Source organism: Mustela erminea, chromosome 17, assembly GCF_009829155.1.
Source record: "Mustela erminea isolate mMusErm1 chromosome 17, mMusErm1.Pri, whole genome shotgun sequence".
Lineage (NCBI taxonomy): Eukaryota > Metazoa > Chordata > Mammalia > Carnivora > Mustelidae > Mustela > Mustela erminea.
Genome location: NC_045630.1, coordinates 67,348,566 through 67,371,438, shown reverse-complemented (window position 1 = coordinate 67,371,438; position 22,873 = coordinate 67,348,566). Strand labels below are relative to the sequence as shown.

Genomic DNA, 22,873 nt, shown 5'->3' with positions numbered 1-22,873 from the left:
TCTGTATACTCTTAAATAGACAAGTAACCCAGTCCTAGAACCCCATGATTTTTTTTTTCCCCTTCAGGTCATTTCTTTATCAAATCGATGTATTAGCCAAGGTCCCAATGGAAAATAAATAGCCCAGTAAAACTGAGGAAATTCAAGGCATAGGAGAGTTACCAGGAGTTAGGAGCATCCTAGTCTTTATATCCTTCGTAATTGCATTCAATTATTGTGATTCATACAGGCCAGCCTTCTGGGGAAAAAGGTAGGGTAAGAGATCTGGAGTGAATGTCTATATTTTGAACATCAGCATGATATTAATTTTTGTTCTTGGCAAGGATAATATAATAAAAGAAAATTTCAGGCCATTATCTTGACCATAGTTTTTGTTTCTCATGTCATAGTATTATATACTTCCATGCGTAGCCATTAGATCTGCCATGCTTCTCCATGGGGAGCACGTATTTACCTGTCTCGTTGACATCAAAACTCGACCATGAGATTTGCTTTGGCTAGGAGATGTAAACATTGGTGTGGGCCACGCTGTAGCAGAAGCTTTAAAACCTGACATGGATCTACCTGCCACTTTCCCTGTTACAATGAGAATAGTGGGAGCCAGATAAAGGCTGTTTCTTCAGCCAGGATCCCAGAAAAGAGGAAGCAATACCTAATGAAAGTATCATCTGATGCTCAAACACAACTTGCTCAAGAAATAAACCTTTGAAGTTGTAAATCATTTAGAATTTAGAAGTGTTTGTTACAAGAGCATAGCCTATATGATGAAAAAAATAAATAGAAGTGATTAGTAAAGTCAGAAATTGTTCCTCTGAGAAAAACTGATACCATAAATCTCCAATAAGACTGATCAGAGACAGAGAAATTCAATAAAAGTTGTTATAAATGATAACGGGGCTATGACCAGAGATGCTATGGGGAATAACATGTTAATAAGAACACACTGGGAAGAATGTTATACCTCTTTTTATGAAAGCTAGATGAAAATCGATGAAGTCTCTGTAAAATCAACCTTAACATGAGCTCTTCTGGAAGATATGAGTGTTTGTTTAAACATTAAACAACTGAATCATTTATAAGCTATTCAATAAAGAAATAGCCAGGCTCACATGGCCTCCGCAGTTTCAATGATTCACGAATTATGGACACAAACACTCATGCATGCACATGCACGTTAACACATAGTAAATATTAGCACTATTTTAAGAGGACCTACATTGAGTTTAACCCCCAAAATGCAAGGGATTTTTTTTTGACATAAGAAAAATTGTAATATAATTTCCCACCTTAATGGATTAAAGAAGGATGATAAGATAAACATTCAAAACAAGAACTTGTATCAAACTAGAATCGGAAAGATATCTCTTAATCTGGTTCATATACAAAGAAGCCAGAGCAGGTATCAAATCTAATAGTAAAATGTCAGAAAATTCCCTTTGAGATAAAAACCAACAGTCCATTTATACCACTTCTGTTCAATATTTCACATGATGCTCCAGAGAATATAATAAAAGAATAAAAAAAGAAAAAAGGAATAAAGATTGGGAAAGAAGAATCAAACTGTCATTACTGGCAAATGATGTTACTATGTGTGTAGGAGTCCAGAAGAACTTACAAAGAATTTATTTGAATTAAGATATTTAACAATTTAATTAGATTGAAAAAATTGTTTTATAGATCTATCGCATTTCCAAACATTCCAACAAGGCATTTGGGGCGGGGAAAGACACCATTTATAAAATCTTCAAAATAAAAATAAATCTAAAAATTGTATGCCAGACTTCTGCAGGGAAAGTTACAAACCCTTATTACAAGCACCTAGAGAAGGGATATATTAAGGAGGACACGGCAGACGCGTACACGTGAGGATGCAGCTCCTGATCCAAGCCGTGTTTCTCGTCTTGGGCGAGAATTGGGTTCATGGTATGAATCTTACGACAAATAGTTAATAGAGAGAGAGTAATTGCAACAGCATTTATACAGAATTCACTGCTTTGGGGCACTGCTATAACCTTACATTTATTAATTCAATGTAATCATCACATCAATTTTTCATATAAATAATACTGTATCACCATTTAACACATGGGGAAAGTGATGGGCAGAGAGATCAAGTAACTTGCCCAAGTCACGCAGCTGCTGAGCGGAGGAGTGGGACCCAGACAGGAAGGCCACAGAATTCATGCTCTTTCTCTGTACACTGTGCCCCCCTCATGTGAGTTAAAAATAAAGGGAAAGAAAAAGTATAAACTAGTGAAATAGTGACAAATAGTGAAAAAAAAATACAAGAACAGTCAATCTATAGGTGAAAAAAGGCAAAAGAACAAGATATAAGTAATGATAAAAATATTAACTAAAGTCAAATATTTTTTTAAAGCACTTTTTTTTTAAGTTGTTTATTTGACAGACAGAGATCACAAGTAGGCAGGGAGGCAGGCAGAGAGAGAGGGGGAAGCAGAATCCCCGCTGAGCAGAGAGCCCGATGCGGGGCTCAATCCCAGGACCCTGAGACCATGACCTGAGCCGAAGGCACAGGCTTAACCCACTGAGCCACCCAGGTGCCCCACTAAAGTCAAATATTTTGTCCATCTCACTGGGAAAAGTAAAACAGTTGATACGTTAATTTTTGGCAAGGATGCAGAGACTTGGTTCTCATGGATTGCTGTCGGGGTGGACAGTGGACACTTCTGAAGTCACTTTGGCATTAGCTACATAAAACAAGCACCGTCCACCTCCTGCACTCGGCAACTCTTCTTCAGTTCCTGACAGCAAAAATCCCCATTCATGTATAAATAATACTGGCTGTCATTTTTTTAACCTGATATGGGTCAGGAAATTACTGACAACTTCGCACATGTTGTCTTATGCAGCCTCATGACCATTTCTAGGTGCTAATTCAGTTGCTTACACAGCTGAAACTTTTTCTAAAATTTTTTTATGTAATGGCTATATTTTCTTTTTTTGAATTTCTTGTTCACTCATATTTTATTTTTTAATTGTTTAGCTTCATTTTTATAGTCTTAATTTTTCTATGTGTATGTTTCTATAAAGAAGCAATTATTTTTATGTGCTTAAATATTTTTGCTCATTTTATCCTTTATTTTAATTAATAGCTAATTGATACTGTAGAAATCATTTATATACTAAAACCATTTCCTTTGTTTACTACTTCTGTTTTCATGTTTTAGAGAGCTCCTCAAGAGCAAATGTATTTACTTAAATTATCTTTTAAATTTACTATATTTAAAAATATTGTAACAGCTGATCAATTTTTGGAATAAATTGTGAGATAAAATCCAACTAGCATCCTTTTAACATTAAATGATGTGCACTTGGGGCACCTGGGTGGTTCAGTGGTTAAGCGGCTGCCTTAGGCTCAGGTCATGATCACAGCGTCCTGTGATCCAGCCCCACAATGGGCTCCCTGCTCTGCGGGAAGCCTGCTTCTCCCTCTCCCACTCCCCCCTGCTTGTGTTCTCTGTCAAACAAACAAACAAACAAATAAATAAATAAATAAAATCTTTAAAAATTAAAGTAAAAATAAATGATGTGCACTTCTTTTAAAATAACCCTTCTTCAATTACTTTGCTGCGTAATAATATTACTTTAGGATTTTCCATTCTGTGCTTTGATCCGTGGGTCTAGTTTTCTTTAATATCAAACTAATTTATTTATTGTCATTCATTGAGCATTTTCCTTTTTGGCACAACAACTCTTACCACTGCTTTTCAGAATATCCTTAGGTATTAATCTGCAATTAGTGCTTCATTAGAAAAGCAAGGGCATTTATCACACTATAGAAAAATAGATATTTGATTGAAATTGATTTAAAGTTAAAGATGAAATAGTTCTAATTGGTAGCTCTACAGAACTGGGGCATCTGATCCTTGTACGAAGTGTGTCTGTATTTATTCAGGCTCTATTCTGTATCCCTCAGAAAAGGGTTTTCGTTATATTTTAATAAAGTAAAAATTTTATTTCAATAGGTCCTGACTATTGTTAAGTATATTTTGAGACATGGTTAAATATATTTCGAGATGTTTTTTAAGGTAAATAATTATATTTCCTATATTTGCAAACATGTTCCATGAACGTCCTCAAACAGCTGTGTTGAGTTCTAGGAGGAACACTTATATCCCCGACTTGCCCCTTTCCTCCTGAGATCCTCGTTTGCAGGCTGTTTAAGGATTTACTCTTAAACTTTCAGAGCCCTGTGGATACAGACAGGACAGCCAGCACATCTCTCTGCTCCCCTACAACCTCTCCACTGAGCTCACATCTCCAACAAATTCACTCTGAGTCTTTGCTCCCGTGATTGCTGCCAGTGACGTCTCTTGGTCTCTTGCCAAGCACAGACACAACATCTGCTCTGTGGGTGTGTTTTCATATCCCCGGGGAAAGATGACTGCATTACACTTGACACAAGTTCCTTCACTTTGCCCGTAAAGATTCCCCAGGGGAAATGAGCAGCTTTCTTGACTGAGACATAGCAGGGGAGAAAACCAAAGCAAAAAGCAAAATCATGTTCCAAAAGGTTTTCCATAAAGGAACGTTCAAGGTAAAGTGGAATTGTGGGGAAAATTATCTTGGGAAGTGCAGACGTTTTTTGGGGAAAGGATATAGGAAGTCATCTCATGGAGCATGGACTGAGTTTGAATTAGCACATGAAGGCTGACTCGATGCAGAGGGGATAAGGACAATCTCGTCAAGACGGGCTTTTCTGGAACCCCGTTTTGCCGCGAGCTGATCTCTCACATCCTGTTAGACACACGTTGCCTGTATTTCTGGTCACCGGGCTCAGAATCTCACTGGGAAGGTGAAGTGGTGCCACAGTCACATTTTAATTGCCAGGAGCGGTATGGGTACAAACGTGCGCGTGGCGCTTTTCTGAGCAACTGTCTTCTCAAAGGAGAGAGGTCCTGGCGAGATGTGCAGAGCGGAGCTGACCCAGGCAGAGCTCCTTCTCTTATTGCACAACATCTGCTTTTCTGAAAATGTGTGAAACTACTGGTATCTCATTAAAATCATCAAGAGAGACGAGAAAAGCAGGAAAAAATGATGTGTTGAATTTTTTCTGAGTGTAAATAATCAGTCAATCTGATCAACTCTCAATCCTTGTGAATGTTAATATTGTTATAAATTAATGACTAGGAAACCAAAAATTTTCATTTTAAAGTAATCTTTCACCGACTTCTATGGAACAGAAAGAGCTCTGTGAGGTGGGAGGCTCTTGGTTGCCTGCTCCGCGTGAATGTCTCTGTGGCAGGGGCGGGGGGGCTTTAACTGCTGTCCCGCGTTCATTCACTCTCCACTAATCCGTAGATATCGTAGGCGGATATGCCTAAAACTACATTTCCTTGAATAGCGGTTGGCCTGCTCAGTGTTAGAGGGTGTCCTAGAAATTCAGTCTCAATGCCCAGGCCAGCCCGAGAGGCCCCAAATCCACTTAGAGTGATATCACATTGTGTTGCGGCCAAGGTCACAGAAATTTCCTGATCCCTACTTCTGCCTTGGTTTAGCCTTTCCCATGATGTGTTCCTGGACCATGAAACTAAACGGAAACAAACGGAGTCACTGTTATTGGCTGAGTTTATGCCTGTAAACTCAGCAGAAATAATCCCTTAGTCTGAAGGTCTAACAGGCTTTGCTTTCTCATTAAAGCCAACCCCATGTCTGAAGATCTTACCTCTTTCCTGGAAGACACAAGGGGAGAGAGGGTGGAGCTATAATTAACCAGGAGAGCTTGTGTATGTGAATTGTGTGTGTGTGTGTAAGAGGAAGGAGAGGATGTTCAGTTCTAACCCATGAGATCAGACCCAAGGTCGAATGAATTCTTTGGTCAAATAAAAAAAAAAAAAGAGTGAGGATGAAGTGTGAGGAGAGTCATCTAACACACATGATCTTTTAACACACAGTGACCCTACACGCTTAACCAGTGTTCTGATATCTGACTCCAAGTAGCAGCATAAACGAGTCATGAACAAGACCAGAGGGAAAGGGGGAGGTTTTCCCACGCCTCCACCCCACAGTACCTATCATATGAGGTGGGAATTAGTGACACTCTCTGAGGTGAAGGCCATTTGTGGGAATTAGTGACACTCTCTGAGGTGAAGGCCATTTGTGTCATCCATGGGAGTTTATCTTTTACACAGATGTCACCTGGCATAGTCTTCTGCTGCCAGAGATGAATACCTATGCATTCTACTCTCTGTTAATCAAAACAATCGTATCTTCATGGAAGGTCATGTGAAAGCACTGCAGGGACCTTCATAAAGGAAGCAGATGATGTGGGCTCGTATCAATTCTACTCACTAGTGGGTTAGACATTTTAATCCTCTGACAGTTGGTTTCTCACCCATAAAGTATGGATCCTACTGTGTACCTCCCAGGCTGCCCAAAGTGCACATCAAGTAACAGTTTTGAAAGAGCAGCACATACTGCAGGTTTGAAGAATTAGCACCAGGAACAGACTCACAACATGATGGCCAAAGAAACTAATTTTGCTTTAGTCTCTGCTCTCTTCAGGCCCCTCTCTTGGCAAGTCTCAAGCTTCAAAGGAATGGAAGAAGGGCAGTTGACTTCCAGTCTTGCAGACAGACTCAGCCTCCCACAATACACAGGGGCTGGGAATGAGACATCCCCTCCCCTCCCTCCTATTTCAAGCTTGGGTGGGATATGACATTGATGGGCATCGGGTGGAAGGAAAGGGAGAAATGGAGAAACAGTGATTCAGTCAGAAGACCTTTATTGCCCACTGGATCTTGGAAGGAAGTATACAGTCAGGAGGCAGCTTTCTGCTGGAGCGGGCACCCTGCTGGCTTTCACTCCTGCAGAAGGAAAGAAAACAAAAATGTCTAACACAAATTCTGGTCTCAAATGCACATGAGATTCTGCTGCATTCTGGTGCACACAGAACAGAAACTGCTCTTTACATAAGAATTTATGCATAGTTAATGAAAAGGATTAAGTTAGCTGGCCTTTCTTGGCCATGCTCTGAGATTTTAGATGTTCTTTTTAACCCATGTTTCTGCGAGTGTCTTCAAGGGATTCTTAAAAAAAAAAAAAATTAGATTTGTATCAGTGCATAGAAAATTAGAAAAAAAAATCAGCTCCCATAATACATTAGAAACGCATAAATGAATAACTTCTTATACAATTTTCTTGCTTGAACTTTACTTGGATATATCTTAAGCACCAGATACCATCACACTCATGTACAAATGTTATGTAATGTAAGCACTGTGGTCTGCCAATATCGAAAGACTGAGACTCAGGAAACTTAGATAAAGGGAGAAATATGGAGACAGGAGCTTCTTGGTTTCCTGAAACAGGTAGTCATGGCTGTGAAGTATTTTTCAGAATTTGTCTCCCATCTGGCTGAGATTGAATAATAGTATTTGCCAGACTCTAGAATTCTGAACACAGACAAGTTTTCCTATAATAGCCATCCATTATTTTTTCCTCAACTGGAAAAAAAAAAAAAAAAACTCAATGAGCAATAATGGACGTGATTGCAGCAAGATGTATTTTTCTGAATTTTATATATGGAAATGAAGGAAATGATCTCTGTTCTTGAAAACTGTTCTCTTGCTTGATCACTTCTGCTCTGGGAGTTTTTTCTTGCACACCTTGCAATTTACTGCTTGGAGAGAGGAGGATCTTGATTAACGTTGTGGCAGGGAAATGGTTCTTTCCACAGATCTACGAAGTGCTGACCTGAATTCTTTATTTCTGAGGCTGTAAATCAGCGGGTTGAACAATGGAGTGAGGATAGTGTAGGAGACAGATATGAGAGCATCTTGGCTGGAGGAGGAGGTGGACTTGAGCCTTAAGTAGATGAAAGAGGCACAACCATAATGGATCGTGACAACAATGAGGTGGGATGCACAGGTGGAGAAAGCTTTGTACCTGCCTAATGTGGAAGGAAACTGGACTATGGCAGAGATGATGTGTATGTAAGATACCAAAATCAGTAACAGGGGGACAACTAGGACCAATGCACAGAGCATGATGATGACAATCTGACTCGAGTGGGTATGGTGAGATGCCACTTTGAGGACAGGGGCAATGTCACAGAAGAAATGATGGAGCTGATTAGAAGAGTGAAAAGGCAGATGAAATACCATGGAGGTGATAATCTGTGCAATAGTAAAGCCACAGGCACAGGCAGCGCCCACTAGTCCCACACACACCCGGGGTCCCATGAGCTCCGTGTAGCGCAGAGGGTTACAGATGGCCACGTAGCGGTCATAGCCCATGGCTGCCAGCAGGAAAGAGTGGGAACAGCCAAGGAAGAGGAAGGTGAACATCTGGATGGCACAGCCCAGGAAGGAGATGGTCTTCTTCTGGGCCAGCAGGTCCACCAGCATCTTGGGTACAATGACGAATGTGTAGCAGGTCTCAGAGCAGGAGAGGATGGCAAGGAAGAAGTACATGGGGGTGTGAAGGGCTCTGTCCAGCATGATGGTGGAAATGATGATGGCATTGGTGCCCAGGGTGAACAGGTAGATGGGCAGGAAGGCTATGAAGAGCAGCCGCTGCAGCCCAGCCAGAGAAGAGAAGCCAAGGAAGACGAACTCCCTCACCAGGGTCTCATTGCCCCGCTCCATGGAAGGTACATCATTTGGAGACAGTCCAAGAGAGGGGTAGATAGTATCAAGATAAACCTCTGAAAATGAGTAGAATCACAAGAAATTGTTCATCATTGAATAGGTGTTAAGATCTGAGCTCTAAATTCATTACTCCCCCTCTACCCAGATTATATTTTAGACAAAAGGTGGTGCCTAAAATCAGCCAAGAGCACATCCAACTTTGCATCTCCACAGTCATTCTAACAAAACAGGCAAACGGTTCTTGATGTTCCTCAGACCCAACTATCCCCTCATCTCCTCTTGCAGGATGCAGCTGTCATTCACATCCCTTAGCCCTCACCGTTCATCACGCAAACCTGGCCTTTTGGCTTGCTTGTCCTCACATGCCTGGACCCTCAGCTGCAGAGTACATCGTTTTCACACACTACATTGAGAGGTGACTTTGTCCATGATCCTTAGCATCTTCTCATTAACATTTTCCTTAAATAGTTCAACTCTTAGTTCCCATTTCTCCATAACTTGGACCTGCATTTCCCTTGCCCCTGTAGGCCACACTTCCTGGCATGGTCGTTGGCTCTACCTTTGCATACCCTTATTATGCTGACTGTTGCTTCTGGACCTTCATTCTGTTCCCCAACTGGAACAAGGTTTCCAGGATAGAATATACCTCTGCATCCTCCAGGGTCCACCTCAGAAAGCTTCCTCCTGCAGAGAGAACCCCCATCTTCCTCAGGACCCTAGTCCATTTCCATCACTTCCCTTAACTCCTACTGACACCCCATTGTGCTTGTCCTTCCTGTCACACCCACATCTCTCTCCAATGCATCTGAAGATGCAACCCCTGATTCCAGGTAAATTTCTATAATATAAATGATATCATATTACTCCCCTCCTCAAAATTTACCCATGACTTCATATTCCAACTCTCTGTGGCTTTAAGGTCTTATTTTGGAAACCGAACTATGGGTCTGTGATCATATCAACCTTCATGGAATGCATCCTTATGCAGATATGTTTCATCTTCTTTGCCTCTACTCCTTGCTTAGGCTCCTTGTTACCCATTTTTTATTTACAAATCTTTTACCATTATTCTAAGGCTTTAGCTAAATCTGCTTTTGGGGAACTTCCTTGATATCACCCCATAAAGAGTTGTCTCTGTTCCAAGAATTTACATATGGCATTAATCCCCAGTTTAATGTGTTTACTTAATTTTGAAATATTATAACGCATTTTTCTCATCTCTCTTTTCCATTGGATTTTATATCCTTGAGGGGAAGATATAAATTGTATGTATCTTCAGCTGAATTCTCTTCCGTATCTAGAACCGTATTAAGTACACCTAATAGCTTCTCAATAAATAATAGTCGTATAAATAAAAAAGCTAACTTGGCATATTGCTACTTATCTTGTGATGTCAAGAAGTCTTCCTAGAATGCTCAGAGTAAGAGAATCCTCAGTGTTCTTTCCTCCCGGGCCTGAGAATTATACAAGACCAAGAGTGCCTGAGGATTTCTGTACTACAAGGAACTAAATAGTATCTTTCAAACCCAAGAGAGAAATCTCCATTTACAATAGGAATATAGTACTGAAGAGAGCATAACTGGAACTGCATGTATTCCCAACTCCTTGGACATGGGTTATTCTCTAGAGCATATGGGAATGTAAGTAAATGGGAGAGAAAATATAAGGTAGATTTTTTATCTCAATGTGTTTATCCCAATGTTAAAAAACACATCATTCAAAATTATTATCTTAACTAATACCAATAACAAAAAATAATGGCAGTATACCCTACCCTAGCAGAGAACCCCTACATTAAGAATATCAGACGCTATACAAGTGTTAATCAGTGTGATTATGACAAGGCGCTGTGCGTTAGGGACATGCATAAAAATAAGACCCAGTCCAAGACCTCATGGTTTGCAGTGAGATGTTTGCAGAAATGATTATTATAAAATAATGTGGTGACTGAAATGGCAGATTCTCACTTGCAGCTGAAAGCACCAAGGTGAAAAATCTTTTGTATATCTTTGGAAAAGAATATGTCTGTGCTTGTTTCTAGGTTTCTTTGTATATGCAATAGAAATGTTGCACTAAAGCATTCTTGGAGAATATAATGAGACTGGGCATAACTTAGTTTCTACTTTCATCTAGATGTATAAAAGTTTAGGGAAGCACAGTTGCTGTGTTGCCCCTGATGTTTTGTGTTACCATAGTGTCACCCCCCACCCCTGTCAGACCTTCTCTTCCTCCTCCTTATTCCGCTACTTTTTTGTTCAAGGCCTGACAAAAGGGTCTTTATTTCCTAGAAGGCATGTTTATTCCTAGTATACTATTATCTTTCTAATTCCAGGATCCCCAATTCTTAGGACAATGAATGAATTTCCATGCTTATGTTCTCAAATTTTACCTTTATAAGCACAAGTGAGGTTGAGTAATGGAATAAAATGGGTTTTGAACTTCAACCAATTTAGGCCTTAATCCTGACTCTGGCATACTTTAGTGGTAAGATCATAAATTCCCCAAGTCCCATTGTTTCATTTGTATAGTGAGAAATGCAATTCCTGTGTCCCAGGGCGACAGTGAAGATGAACTGAAATCACGTATATGGAAGAGTCTAATTTAGTAAATAGCGAAGGCTCAGTAAACACTTTCCTTTCATTACTTTACTGTGGTTCCCTTTTTGTCAGTAACATAATGAGCATTTAACTCATGGCAAGTCGTTGAATCGCCATTTCTGTGCTTTCCAAGGGAGGGAAAATTTAAGAGGATTATCATCCTCCTGAGGCTCTCCAAGCCTGACGGAAGGTAATCGGGTTGTCTAAGGTGTGTTGCTCTGCACTGGAGGGAGCAAGTTTAGAACTTAAGGATGAGGCCAGCCCTTTGCTGCCTGGTTGTTCCACAGCCAGAGCCAACCGTGTAGGTTAATTACATCTGGTAGAAAGCAAAGGAGCTTTCTTACATTTTCTATTTTGTTGGGGATGGTATGAGACAAATTTAGAAAATAAATTGTATCAATCCTAGTCACATATTAGGAATTTCTCATTCTGGATGTTTTATAGTTATCAATGATGCATATTTTGTAAATGTTTTTAGGTATCTATGTATTTAAGTATCAAACTCAACTCTTCATCGAGCTCCTAAAGAATGGAACATGTTGCTCCATAATTCTCATACTTTATGATTTCATGATTTCTATTATGTTCTAAGCACCGGAAATATAAATATGAGTAAAATCACTGTCCCTTTGTTTGAGAAGAGCGAACCAAACAGCAGGCATATTGCAAGGCAAACCGTCATAAACATTATGAAAGAAGTACCAGCAAAATGTCCTGAAAATCTTGAGGAAACGACAAATAATTTCTGGAAAGCTTTGAAGAGCAAACAGTATTCGAATATCACCAGTTAGCATTTTGATAAAAATATGACATTACAGGCGTTATTCATGTAAACATTGTGATTGAGCTGATGGCCACTTTCCTTAGTGTTGACTAGCCCTTCAGAACAGAACCAGTGCCTGTTGTTTTATTGTGTTAACACACAGACATTTCATATTTCCAAAGGAAATGCAGGTGTTTATACATACATGGCTGTGAAACACTCACTTCTCCCTTTCTTCTGTTTCTGTACCGTTAACGTCACATTAAGTTCACCAACTAACCCCACCCCTAGGCTACTTCAGTTAGTTCTTAGGGGGACTTCACCCCCCCCCCCACCACTAGTCTCTCAGTATTCATTTTGACATTTCAGGGAAGAAAAAAAATAAAATACAATTTTGTGAGAGCTTATCAACCAAAATTTAGAACCATCTTTTAGAAATATAATGTGAACTGACATTTATTACAAGTTCACCATATTCAGAAGAAAGTGAAAAAAAATTATATGTATTGATCATTGGTGTTCATAATGAGCCCTGAGGTACATATTGTTTTTAATATATCCATTATAAAGATGAGAAATTTAATAACCAAAGAGTTTGAGGATATGATTCAAGTGCACACAGCCGGTAGAAGTAGCCAGTAGAACACACACACATATGTTACCAAAGCGAGGACAGCGCAATTCTGTCACTCTCCTTCCGTACAAAGGTAATCAGACAGGATTTCTGTGACACTTGTGTTGCGGACTCAAGTCCTGACCCCACCTTGTATTGGCTCTGGGACTTTGATGTGTCTAAATCAATTTTCTCATCTTTATAATGGAGTTCACTCTGATAATCAGCTAACCTAACTTTCAAGCTTTCTCCAAAATAAGTGGGAAAATACTACAGCAATGGTTAAGTGTTATGCAAATATCAGTTCTGTCATTATCATTTTAGAATTAAAATTAGGCAGATACTTCTCAATATGACTTCCATACTGCTGAGTGCACTCCACTGGTTTCAGAAAGGGTTTAAAAGGATAGTTTCCTTGACCAGGACAGGGAAATGTACGCTGCACCTGTCCCTTATCCAGGAGGATCTCCAAAAAGTCTGAGTCATAAATGTCATGGTCACAGGAGACCTTAAACCTCTAGCCCAGCAGTCTCATCTGAGAGGTGAAGAAATTGAGCTTCAGAGAGTGCTAGGGAGACCCTGAGGCCAGAAACAACCAAGTTGATGTGTCAGCAACAGAAGAGAGGTATTTGTCTTTCAGAATGTTATTGCAATTGTGTTATCATTCTTCCTCGAGGTGTTTATTATGTAGATACTAACTTCTCTTTGTGCATCTTTGTGCAGTTTCTCCCATGTCTGTTCCTAAGCCCACCAGGTCTTTATGAACTTGTGCTAGTGTTTCTGACTGACTCTGATTTTGCATGCCTTTGGACTTCTGTGTCTTCGGGTATGTCAACTGTCATTGTCTGCAGGAACTCAGGAACTCTGAGACAACTCAGATACTGTAATCGTCTAGATGCCACACACCACAATAATTTCTGAAAAAGAATATTACTCTGGATTTGTAGATGCACACACACACACACACACAAACACACACACAATGGGTTGTTATTCAGACTTTAAAAAAACAAAACAAAAAAAAGTTTTTTTAAAAAAAGAGAAAAAATCCTGCTATTTACAAGAACATGGGCCTGGAAGAATTATGCTTAGTGAAGCACGTCAGTCACAGAAGGCAAATTCCACGTAAAGGAGGAAACCAAAGAGTCAAATGCACAGACACAGAGCAGAATGGTGATTGTCAGAGTCAGGGCAAGTGCACAGTGGCTGCTCAGTGGGTATGGCTGCCAGCCGTGCAAGATGAACACATTCTAGAGATCCGCTCTTCATCATCGTGCCCGTAGTTAACACTGCAGTATTATGTACTTCACATTAATGAAGAGGGTGGATCTCATGGTAAGTATCCTTGCTCTAATGAACAAAAGATTTTCTGATTAAAATTGCTGAGTGCCCTACTGAGTTAAATCGGAACAAAGACAGTGTCTATGTAAACTGAGGAAGCTCACAGAGACCGTTAATTTAGGATATGTATAAAATTATATGCATAGTTATACTGAAATTCACTTTAAAGCTTAAACCGTCCTGGATAGCATTCTTTGGAGACCACAGCCTTACTCATGGCCTTCTCTGCTTCTCAGGGGCACTGCACCAGCATGGGCCCATCACCCCTCTCTGTCTCTTACCTGAGATGAAAAACCATAGGTCCCACTGGGAGCTAGATGTTTGCTCTCACCTCCTGTCTGTTGTCCGCTTTCCCAGTTGGAGAGGGGGTCACTCCCAGACAGAGGTCTGTTATTCAGGGATGGACTCCCATCTGCTCTTTGTCTTCCTGAGAGGAACAGAGGCACAGAGGCTGCTGGAGACAAAAAACCCAAGCTGAAGTGGAGAAAGGGGAAAGGTCAAAATGAGACAGAGGATACTGATCTCTACTCAGGGACAGAGACGTGATGATGATCTGGGGACTTAGACCCCGACCAAACGCACTCAGTTTCCTTCTGCCATTTTGCACCAGTTGATGGAAGTCCACAACCCACATCAGACACTGACCACAGAAGAGTCGGCACCTTTGTTGTATTTATTGGTAGCGGGCGGTTCTTAGCTGGGTCTCCTGATGCCAGACCCATCGTCATGGAGATGTTGCTCTGGGTTTAATTAACAGCTGAGTTGATTGTGAAAAATAGAAATCAACAAATGCCAAATTGCTCAAAATTGGGGTCAGGCAAGAGGGCTCTCAGCAACTCTCAGATGCAGCATGTAAGCAATCCTAGAAAATTTCAGTAATTTTAAGTTGATTTCTCAATTTTACACATTACCAATGGACAAAAGGGAAATTTACACAGAGAATGCATGATGATAGATGCACTATAAAACATGTTGGTTTAGCTTTAAATGGGCTTTTGTACTTAAAATTAGAGAAGCCCTTCCTGTCAGGCTAGAGGGTGGATTCAGCAATGTTGCTTTTTATAGTGAAGGCCCTGGTGGGAGTGAGCTGAAAAGAGACACAGTTCACCACCCAAACTGCATTTTTCCTACCATTTTCTTCCATTACCCAGAAACAAATACAGTGTACTGTTGTGCAAAGGGGACATGATATCAGTGTGTGCAGAGAGTTGGGTAGATCAGTGGTCACAGACAGCATTACCTGATGATACAAAAGTCCTCTCAGTTTGCACAACAGTACCATTGCTTATTTTCTAATCTCCAGAATTTCTGGTTTCCCCTTGTCTCGTGGCCACATGAGGCATGAATGTGATTCAGCATCACTTTCCATCCATATGTGGATGGATGTTGGAAACCCCTAACAATGAGATGGCACAAAGTAGGAACTCATCAAGTATCAGTAGATAAAGAAAAAATGACACAAAACAGAGCAAAAGGGAGCATCAGAACTCATGCCCATGAAGAAGGAAATAAGAAGAGTGAATTTAATGGATTGAATGGGAATGCTGAACTTTGTTCTGTTACTGATGCCCATCGCTCACTTCTACTACTTGATCAAGGTATTATGGGCCTGTGAAAAGCTGTGTATATTTAATGTAGGCATCTCGATGAGCTTGGGGATAAGTACACACCCATAAACCATCACCACCATCAAGCCCATAGACCTATGCATCAGCTCCCAAAGTTTCCTCCCATCACTATTACTGTCATTGTTCTTTTCACCATTTTGTGTTAAAATGGCAAGCATAAGATCTACCCTCCTAGCCAATCTGCAGTATGCAGTATTGTATTGTTAGCTGTAGTACTGTGTGGTATGGTAGATCTCCAGAACTCATCTTCCATAACTGAAATTTTGTACCCTTGACCGACATCTCCTCATTTTCACCTCCCCATAGCCCAGGGCTACCACCATTTATTTTCCATTCTCTTCTATGAGTTTGTGCTATTTTTGATTCCCCTTATCAGGACCTTGTGTAGTATCTGTCCTTCTGTGACTGGTTTATTCCATGTATCATAATGTCCTCCAGGCTCATCTGACCAGGGACAGGGCTTCCTTCCTTCTAAGGCTGAGTAAGATTCCATTGTATGTATATACCACGTTTTCTTTATCCATTCATCCTTCCTTGTGGGCCTTTAGTTGGGTATCTCTTTGATCTCCTGATTCTGATTCCCCTGGATAAATACTCAGAAATGGGGTTGATGGATCATACGATCATTGTATTTTTAATTTTTTTGGGAAACTCCATTCTGCTTTTCATAATGGCTCCATTATGAATGGCTCCACCAAGTGCAATTTCACCAACAGGGTGCCTGAGTTCCCTTTTCCCCACCTCCTTGGCAATATTTACCTTTTTTGTCTTTAATAAAATTCATTCTTTTAAACAATAAGTCTATGTGTGAGCTGATACCTCATTGTGCTTTTAATTTACATTTCTCTGATGATAAGTGATGTTGAGCAATTTTTCATATGCCTCTTCACTTTTCGTTTGTCTTTTTGGAAATAGATAGTTTCTTCAATAAAGGTGTTGGAGGGGCACCTGGGTGGCTCAGTGGGTTAAAGCCTCTGCTTTCGGCTCAGGTCATTGATTCCAGGGTCCTGGGATGGAGCCCCACATTGGGCTCTCTGCTCAGTGGGGAGCCTGCTTCCTCCTCTCTCTCTCTGCCTGCCTCTGCCTACTTGTGATCTCTGTCTTTCAAATAAATAATTAAAAAAAAATAAAGGTGTTGGAAAAAACCAGATATCTCCATACAAAAGAATGACATTGGAAACATACATTACACTATACATATCAATCAACACAAAATAGATTAAATACTTAAACATAAACTTCTCAAAGAGAACAGAGGGAATGTTATCTTGATAGTGGTCTTGACAATAATTATTTTGATATGACACCAGAAGCACAAGCAACAAAAGCAAACATCAAGGATATCAAACGTAAAAGATTCTGAACAGCAAAGAAACAATCCACAAATGAAAAGATAATTTTTAAAGAAGGAGAAAAAATTTGCAAAGTATGTGTTTGATAAGAGGTTAATATCTAAAATACATAAAGAACTCATACATTTCAAAAGCAAAACAACAACAACCATAACAAAGAACCAAAAACCAAATAACTTGATTAAACAAAGGGTAAATGGCCTGAGGAGACATTTCTCCAAAGAAGATATACAAATGGCCACCCTTACTGCCTTCATTTTTTCCCAGTTTTGCCCTCAGTCTCATCCAATTGCTTTCCTTTAATGTTTCCGGGGAGAGCAGGTGACATGTACTATGTCAGTCAGCCAGTGGGTTTCCTCTGCTTGAGGGTTTGGTTCAGGATGGGCATGTGATCCAAATCTGGACCATCAGAAACAGAAAAATCCAGTGTCTTAACTTCTGTTTTCACATTTGAAGAAGTGACTTCTCTCTTCCTTTGGACTGGATTGTGTGAGCTGGAGTTGTCAGAGACTGTTGAGTTTAAGCTAAAAACTTAAGCCAAGACTGAAGAAGCAGAGCTTTGAGACACATCTCAAGGACTCTGTGAGGATGACTGTTGGAACTCTACATCAACCTGTGCCCAAAACCATGGCCAGAGTGGATTTTGCAGCTTACCTGAGCCAATAGGTTTAGTTTCCATTAATACCAGTTTGAGTTGGATTACTTTTAATTTGTAACCAAGGAATCTTAAATTATAAGACCTTACCACCTTCCAGGATGGATTAGAGATGATTTAAGTATGTGCTGTGTAGGCAAGTATAAATGTATTAACATATAAGAAATTAGGATGAAAGTAAAGTAATAATATAGCAAGGTGATTTTGGAAGGGGTCATTAAGGAGTCCTTTGGAAGGAGGGTATAGAAATGTGTACCCTGCAGCCAAATACATGTATTAAATTCAGTTTCAAAATTATGCATCAAAATTTACACTGGGTGATTCAAGAGACAATGAAAACAGTTAAGCGTCATGTTGTTCACAGACCTAATAATGTGGGGATGTGATTTCCAATATAGAAGGATCGATCACATTAATGAAGCCAGAGATAATGATTGGATACCTAATCAGAAAAGAAGGTCTGCAAAATAATGTGACCGTATCCCACCTTAAACCCCAGGCTTACAGCTTCAGTGGAAAACACACGTCTATTTACTTGCTCTCAGCCCACCCAGGCTATGAGTCTGGACTAAGACTGTCCAGACCCTCCCCCGGTGCAGTTCCCACTGAGCAGCCTCTTCAAGTCCTCGTGAATGAGGAATGACACAAGGCAACATCCCTGCCCACTCACTGTCTCTCTTTGTCCTTCTGTACAGCAGATGCCAGTGTGGCACCTCCTGCTCCCCTTCACCCATGTTGCCCATTCCCCGCACCTCCCACCCACAAGAGCATGCATTTTTCAATATTTTAGAAAACGGATTGCTTGACCTTAACATTTAGTTCTAATATCCATCTGGAATCGATTACATGTGTGATATGAGATAAAGGTACATTCTCTGTTTCTCCTGTGGATATCCATTGATGCTGCACTATTTTTGTAAAGATTTTCTTTCATTTCAAATATGAGAGATGCACTTGAGCCCGGTGTCACCTTTGCCATAACCAGATGAATATAGGTATATTGGATTATTTCTGAGTGATCTTTTCTCTTCCATTGTTCAAGGTTTCTATTTTTGCACCAGCATTGTTTTATCTTTTTTTATATTGGAAATGTAAGTACTCTACACTAGTGCTTTTCATTAAAAAAAAAAAATTATTGTGTTATGTTAGTCACCAAAAAGTACATCATTAGTTTTTGATGCAGTGTTCCAAGATTATTGTTTACGTACAGCACCCAGTGCTCCATGCAATACGACTAGTGCTTTTCACAGATTATTTTGACTTTTCTTGTTCTTTTGTATTTCTGTATTCCATATTCCTAGACTTAAGAATTTTATTTTCTGCTAATTCAGATAAATATATATTTTTTATTATTGACTTTGTAGCGGGTAACCTTATAAATATGTTAATTTATTAATTCTCATCTTTATCTGTATATTCCTATGTAATTTCTGTGTTCCTAAGAATATTTTCAATGACCACAGTTTAATTTCTTCCTTTCAAACTATCATATTTTTGTTTACCTTATAATAGAAAAGACCTCTAGCACAGTACTGAATAGAGTGTGGGCATCATTGTTTTATTCCTGGTATCAAAGGGACAGTCCCCTTAATTTATCATTAAGCATGATATTTGCTGCGAATTTTTATTTTTTAACTTAATTTTTTTTTGCTATTAATTTATAAAGATAGGCTCTCAGATTAGGAAAGTCTACTATTTTTAGCTCTATATGTTTTTATTTATAATTGATGTTAAATGTTTGAATTTTTCTGCACCTATCAGAAAAATCACATTTTAAAGTAAGTTATATGCATAATTGTTTTAATAGATGTGTACATTTACATATATATATATATATAATTTACATCCTGTATCTACTCCCATCTGTTCTAGCTACTGTCCTAATTTAATCAATAAATCTATTTCTTCAGCTATCCTTTTTTGCCATACATATAGTAATTTTGAACTATGTTAAGTCAGCAAGCCACCCTCCGTAAGCCCCACTTGTTAATACAGTTGAGTTCAATGTGGCTGTCTTAATCTAAGGCAGAAAGTTCTTCCTAAGGGAATTCCATTTCTGTCTTGTATTATCACTGCTGTCTGTCACCCCGTATTTCTACTTTAAGAAACATGGAGCACATAAATATACTCATCTAAGCTATGCAATCCTTCTCTGAGTTGGTGCACCTGCCCAAAACACTTCACCACTATTTCCTCGGTTTTTACTTACTTTTCAGATCTCAATTTCAATATTACTTACTCCAGAAAGTCTTTTTTGATTTCTCCAAGATTGAGGTAGATCCTCACACATATATAGCCATCATGTCCCAAGTAATTACTTATCACACTGTGGTATAATTCTCTGTTTTTAGATTGCAGTGTTTCTCACCTCTGGGTCTTAGTTAGCCTCACTGTGCCTATTGAGTGACAGATGCTAAATAACTATTTGTTAGATTAAAAATAACAGTAGAAAACATATTCTGAGTTGATCATATAAAATAAATCTTTATTCAACATCTTATTAAGTCAATACTAAAGTTACCACTGAAAGATTCTTGGGTGGCTAAGTCGGTTAAGCATCCAACTCTTGATTTTGGTTCCGGTCATGATCTCAGGGTCATGAAAGTAAGCCCCCCTGGGGACTCAGCACTTAGCATGGAGCCTGCTTAAGATTTTCACTCTTATGATCCCTCTGGCCCTCCCACCCCACACAGACATTCTATCTCTCTCCAAAAAACAAACAAACAAACAAAAACAAACAAACAAAAAAACCCACTGAAAATTTAGGAAAAAAAATCCATTCAGTTTCATGATAATTTATATTTACAGGTAAATTAGAAGATTTCAATGAACTACATTTTATCATCATTTATCAACTGAACAAAATTTTTTTGAAAGCCTAGTGGGTGCTCAAGTGAAAGGTTGAGAAATGAATATTTATGAAGTTATTATATAAATTATTATTGAAACACAGCTTTAACAAAATCCAGAGTACTCAGTGGAATATGTATGAGATACTGAAATAGCTAATTGAAATTTGGTTACTTATTATAATGGTCATGAAAGAAAGAGCGCTCTTCACATACAACACTATTTACTACTATTTACACAGTACTAGGTGTATCAACAGAATTCAAGTAGTCAACTTACTTTGCCACTATATCTGACGTTTGGTACAATCCTAGTTTATAGAAGAAAGAAGGAAGATGGAGGGGATATGAAAGGGAACAATATTTTGCAATCCTTAAGCCTTTTATCAGGCAAGCATGGGATTACTTCACATCTACTAATTTACTGAGTTCTTAAAATGCGCCACTGAAGAGGTATTGGCAGTCTCCTGTTATGCATAACTGACCACAAGAGAGATTGACCGTGGCTTATGGCATTTAGCTGGATTCAAACCCAAGGTTTCTGTGAGTCCAACAGTCTGTATGTCTTCTCTACCATCAGTCTTTTAGAACTTGAATTATTTCCTCCTTTATCCATAAGTGAATTAATTCTTCTAACCTATAGTCCATTTATTATAAATATTTATTTGTAAACCTCAAAATATACAGAAAAGCATTCTGGAACTTTAAATTCCTTCTCCACAGTGTCCATCATTGTGAGAAGAGTGTCAATGGGAAAGGCATTCTCAGAAGGATAATGTGTCATTTGTAGTTCAGCAGAGAAAACCTACATTTCCAGTGCATGAAAATAGCATGACTTGAGTACTTGAGAGTTCCCATATTCACACACCTTTCTGGGGACCAATGGGTATAACCTCCACAGCTGATACAGGCTAACTACAAAGAAACATTTCCCAGTTAAAGGAGTCAAGGTAACCTGAAGTCCTCATTTCCTTCATGAATAGAACTCTCCAGATTTACCAAGTCACTCATACAGTTTTGGCGGATGAATACCTGCTGAGAACCTTACTCAAGGCAGTCTTCACTTCTTTATTTCTCAGTGTGTAGACAAGGGGGTTGAGCAGTGGAGTGATCACAGTATACGTCACTGCCACAAGACGGTCCTTATCCGAGGAGTAGAGGGATGTAGGCCTCAAGTAGATGAAGGATGCACAGCCATAGTGGACGATGACCACCGTGAGGTGGGAGGCACAGGTGGCAAAGGCCTTCCGCTGTCCCTCGGCTGATGCGATCTTGAGGATGGTGGAGACAATGAAGACATAAGAGATGAAGATCAGCACAAAGGGGACTAGCAAGACCAGAATGCTGAGGAAAAAGATGACCATCTCCTTCAGGTTGGTGTCAGTACAACCTAGTTTTATGACTGGGGAAATATCACAGAAAAAGTGGTTGATCTGATTGGAGGCACAGAAGGGCACAGTAAACACCAAGACATTGACAACCACAGAGATCAGGAAGCCACAGCAGCTGGAGGCTAGAACTAGCTGCACACAGGTGGCTCGACTGACAACAAGTGTGTAGTTGAGAGGGTTGCAGATGGCGACATAGCGATCATAGCCCATTACAGCAATTAGAAAACAGTTGGTACAAGCCAAGCCCACAAAGAAGTAGAGCTGAGCAGCACACCCAGAAAAAGAAATAGTCTGGCTGGTGGAAAGCAGGTTGGTTAGCATTTTGGGTACAATGACCAAGGTGTAGCAGGTTTCAGAGCAGGAGAGGACAAAGAGAAAGAAGTACATAGGGGTGTGTAAGGTCCTGTCCAGACGGATGACAGTCATGATGGTGGCATTGGCCATCAGAGTGGTCAGGTAAACCAGGAGGAAGATGAAGAAGAGAAGGAGCTGCAGGTCCCCCAGGTTTGAGAAGCCTAGAAGGACGAATTCAGTGATCATGCTCCGGTTCTGTCTTGTCATTGGTCAGTGCGAACCAGATCCAGACTTCCTGAAATTGTGAACAGAGAGAATCGGAGAAAAGGGAAATGCCCTGAGGAGGGCATATTTGTGCTTCTGCATGAAGCTGAAATACTGGTTTGAAGAAACAAGTAGCTAATCCTTAAGCACAGTGATCATAGGATGAAGGAGAGCGGGAGGCAGGAGCACAAGTGACCTAAGATACGTCCTAATGCAAGGACACCTGAAGTTCCATGCACAGTCTGCCAAACTAAGAAGTGATTTAGAGCTCACCTCACCTAATCCTGTCATTTTATGGAAAAAGAAATTCAGGCATAAAACAATCAGGCCATTTACTTAACCCATGTGAGAGCAACAGCCCTCGGAAATCACTCACCTAAAAAGCATTTTTATGAATGTTTCAGAAAAAAAAAACAAAAACCAGTGAAAAGTGTTCTATCCGGCCCTTTCTATGTTTGCCTCAAGTAGTGTTTGCTTAGATCTAATGAAGTAATTTTTATTACTATTATTTAAG

At 39.7% G+C, this 22,873-nt stretch overlaps 2 protein-coding genes across 2 annotated transcripts; both read right to left on the bottom strand.

Moving 5' to 3' along the window:
• Positions 1-7,664: 7,664 nt before the first annotated feature.
• LOC116575967 (olfactory receptor 10K2-like) lies at positions 7,665-8,609 on the bottom strand. The gene has a single exon (XM_032317582.1). The coding sequence runs from the start codon at positions 8,607-8,609 to the stop codon at positions 7,665-7,667; it is 945 nt and encodes a 314-aa protein (XP_032173473.1).
• Positions 8,610-21,417: 12,808 nt separating this feature from the next.
• On the bottom strand, positions 21,418-22,362 carry LOC116576788 (olfactory receptor 10T2-like). The gene has a single exon (XM_032319346.1). It carries the CDS (start codon positions 22,360-22,362, stop codon positions 21,418-21,420), a length of 945 nt encoding a protein of 314 aa, XP_032175237.1.
• Positions 22,363-22,873: the final 511 nt, after the last annotated feature.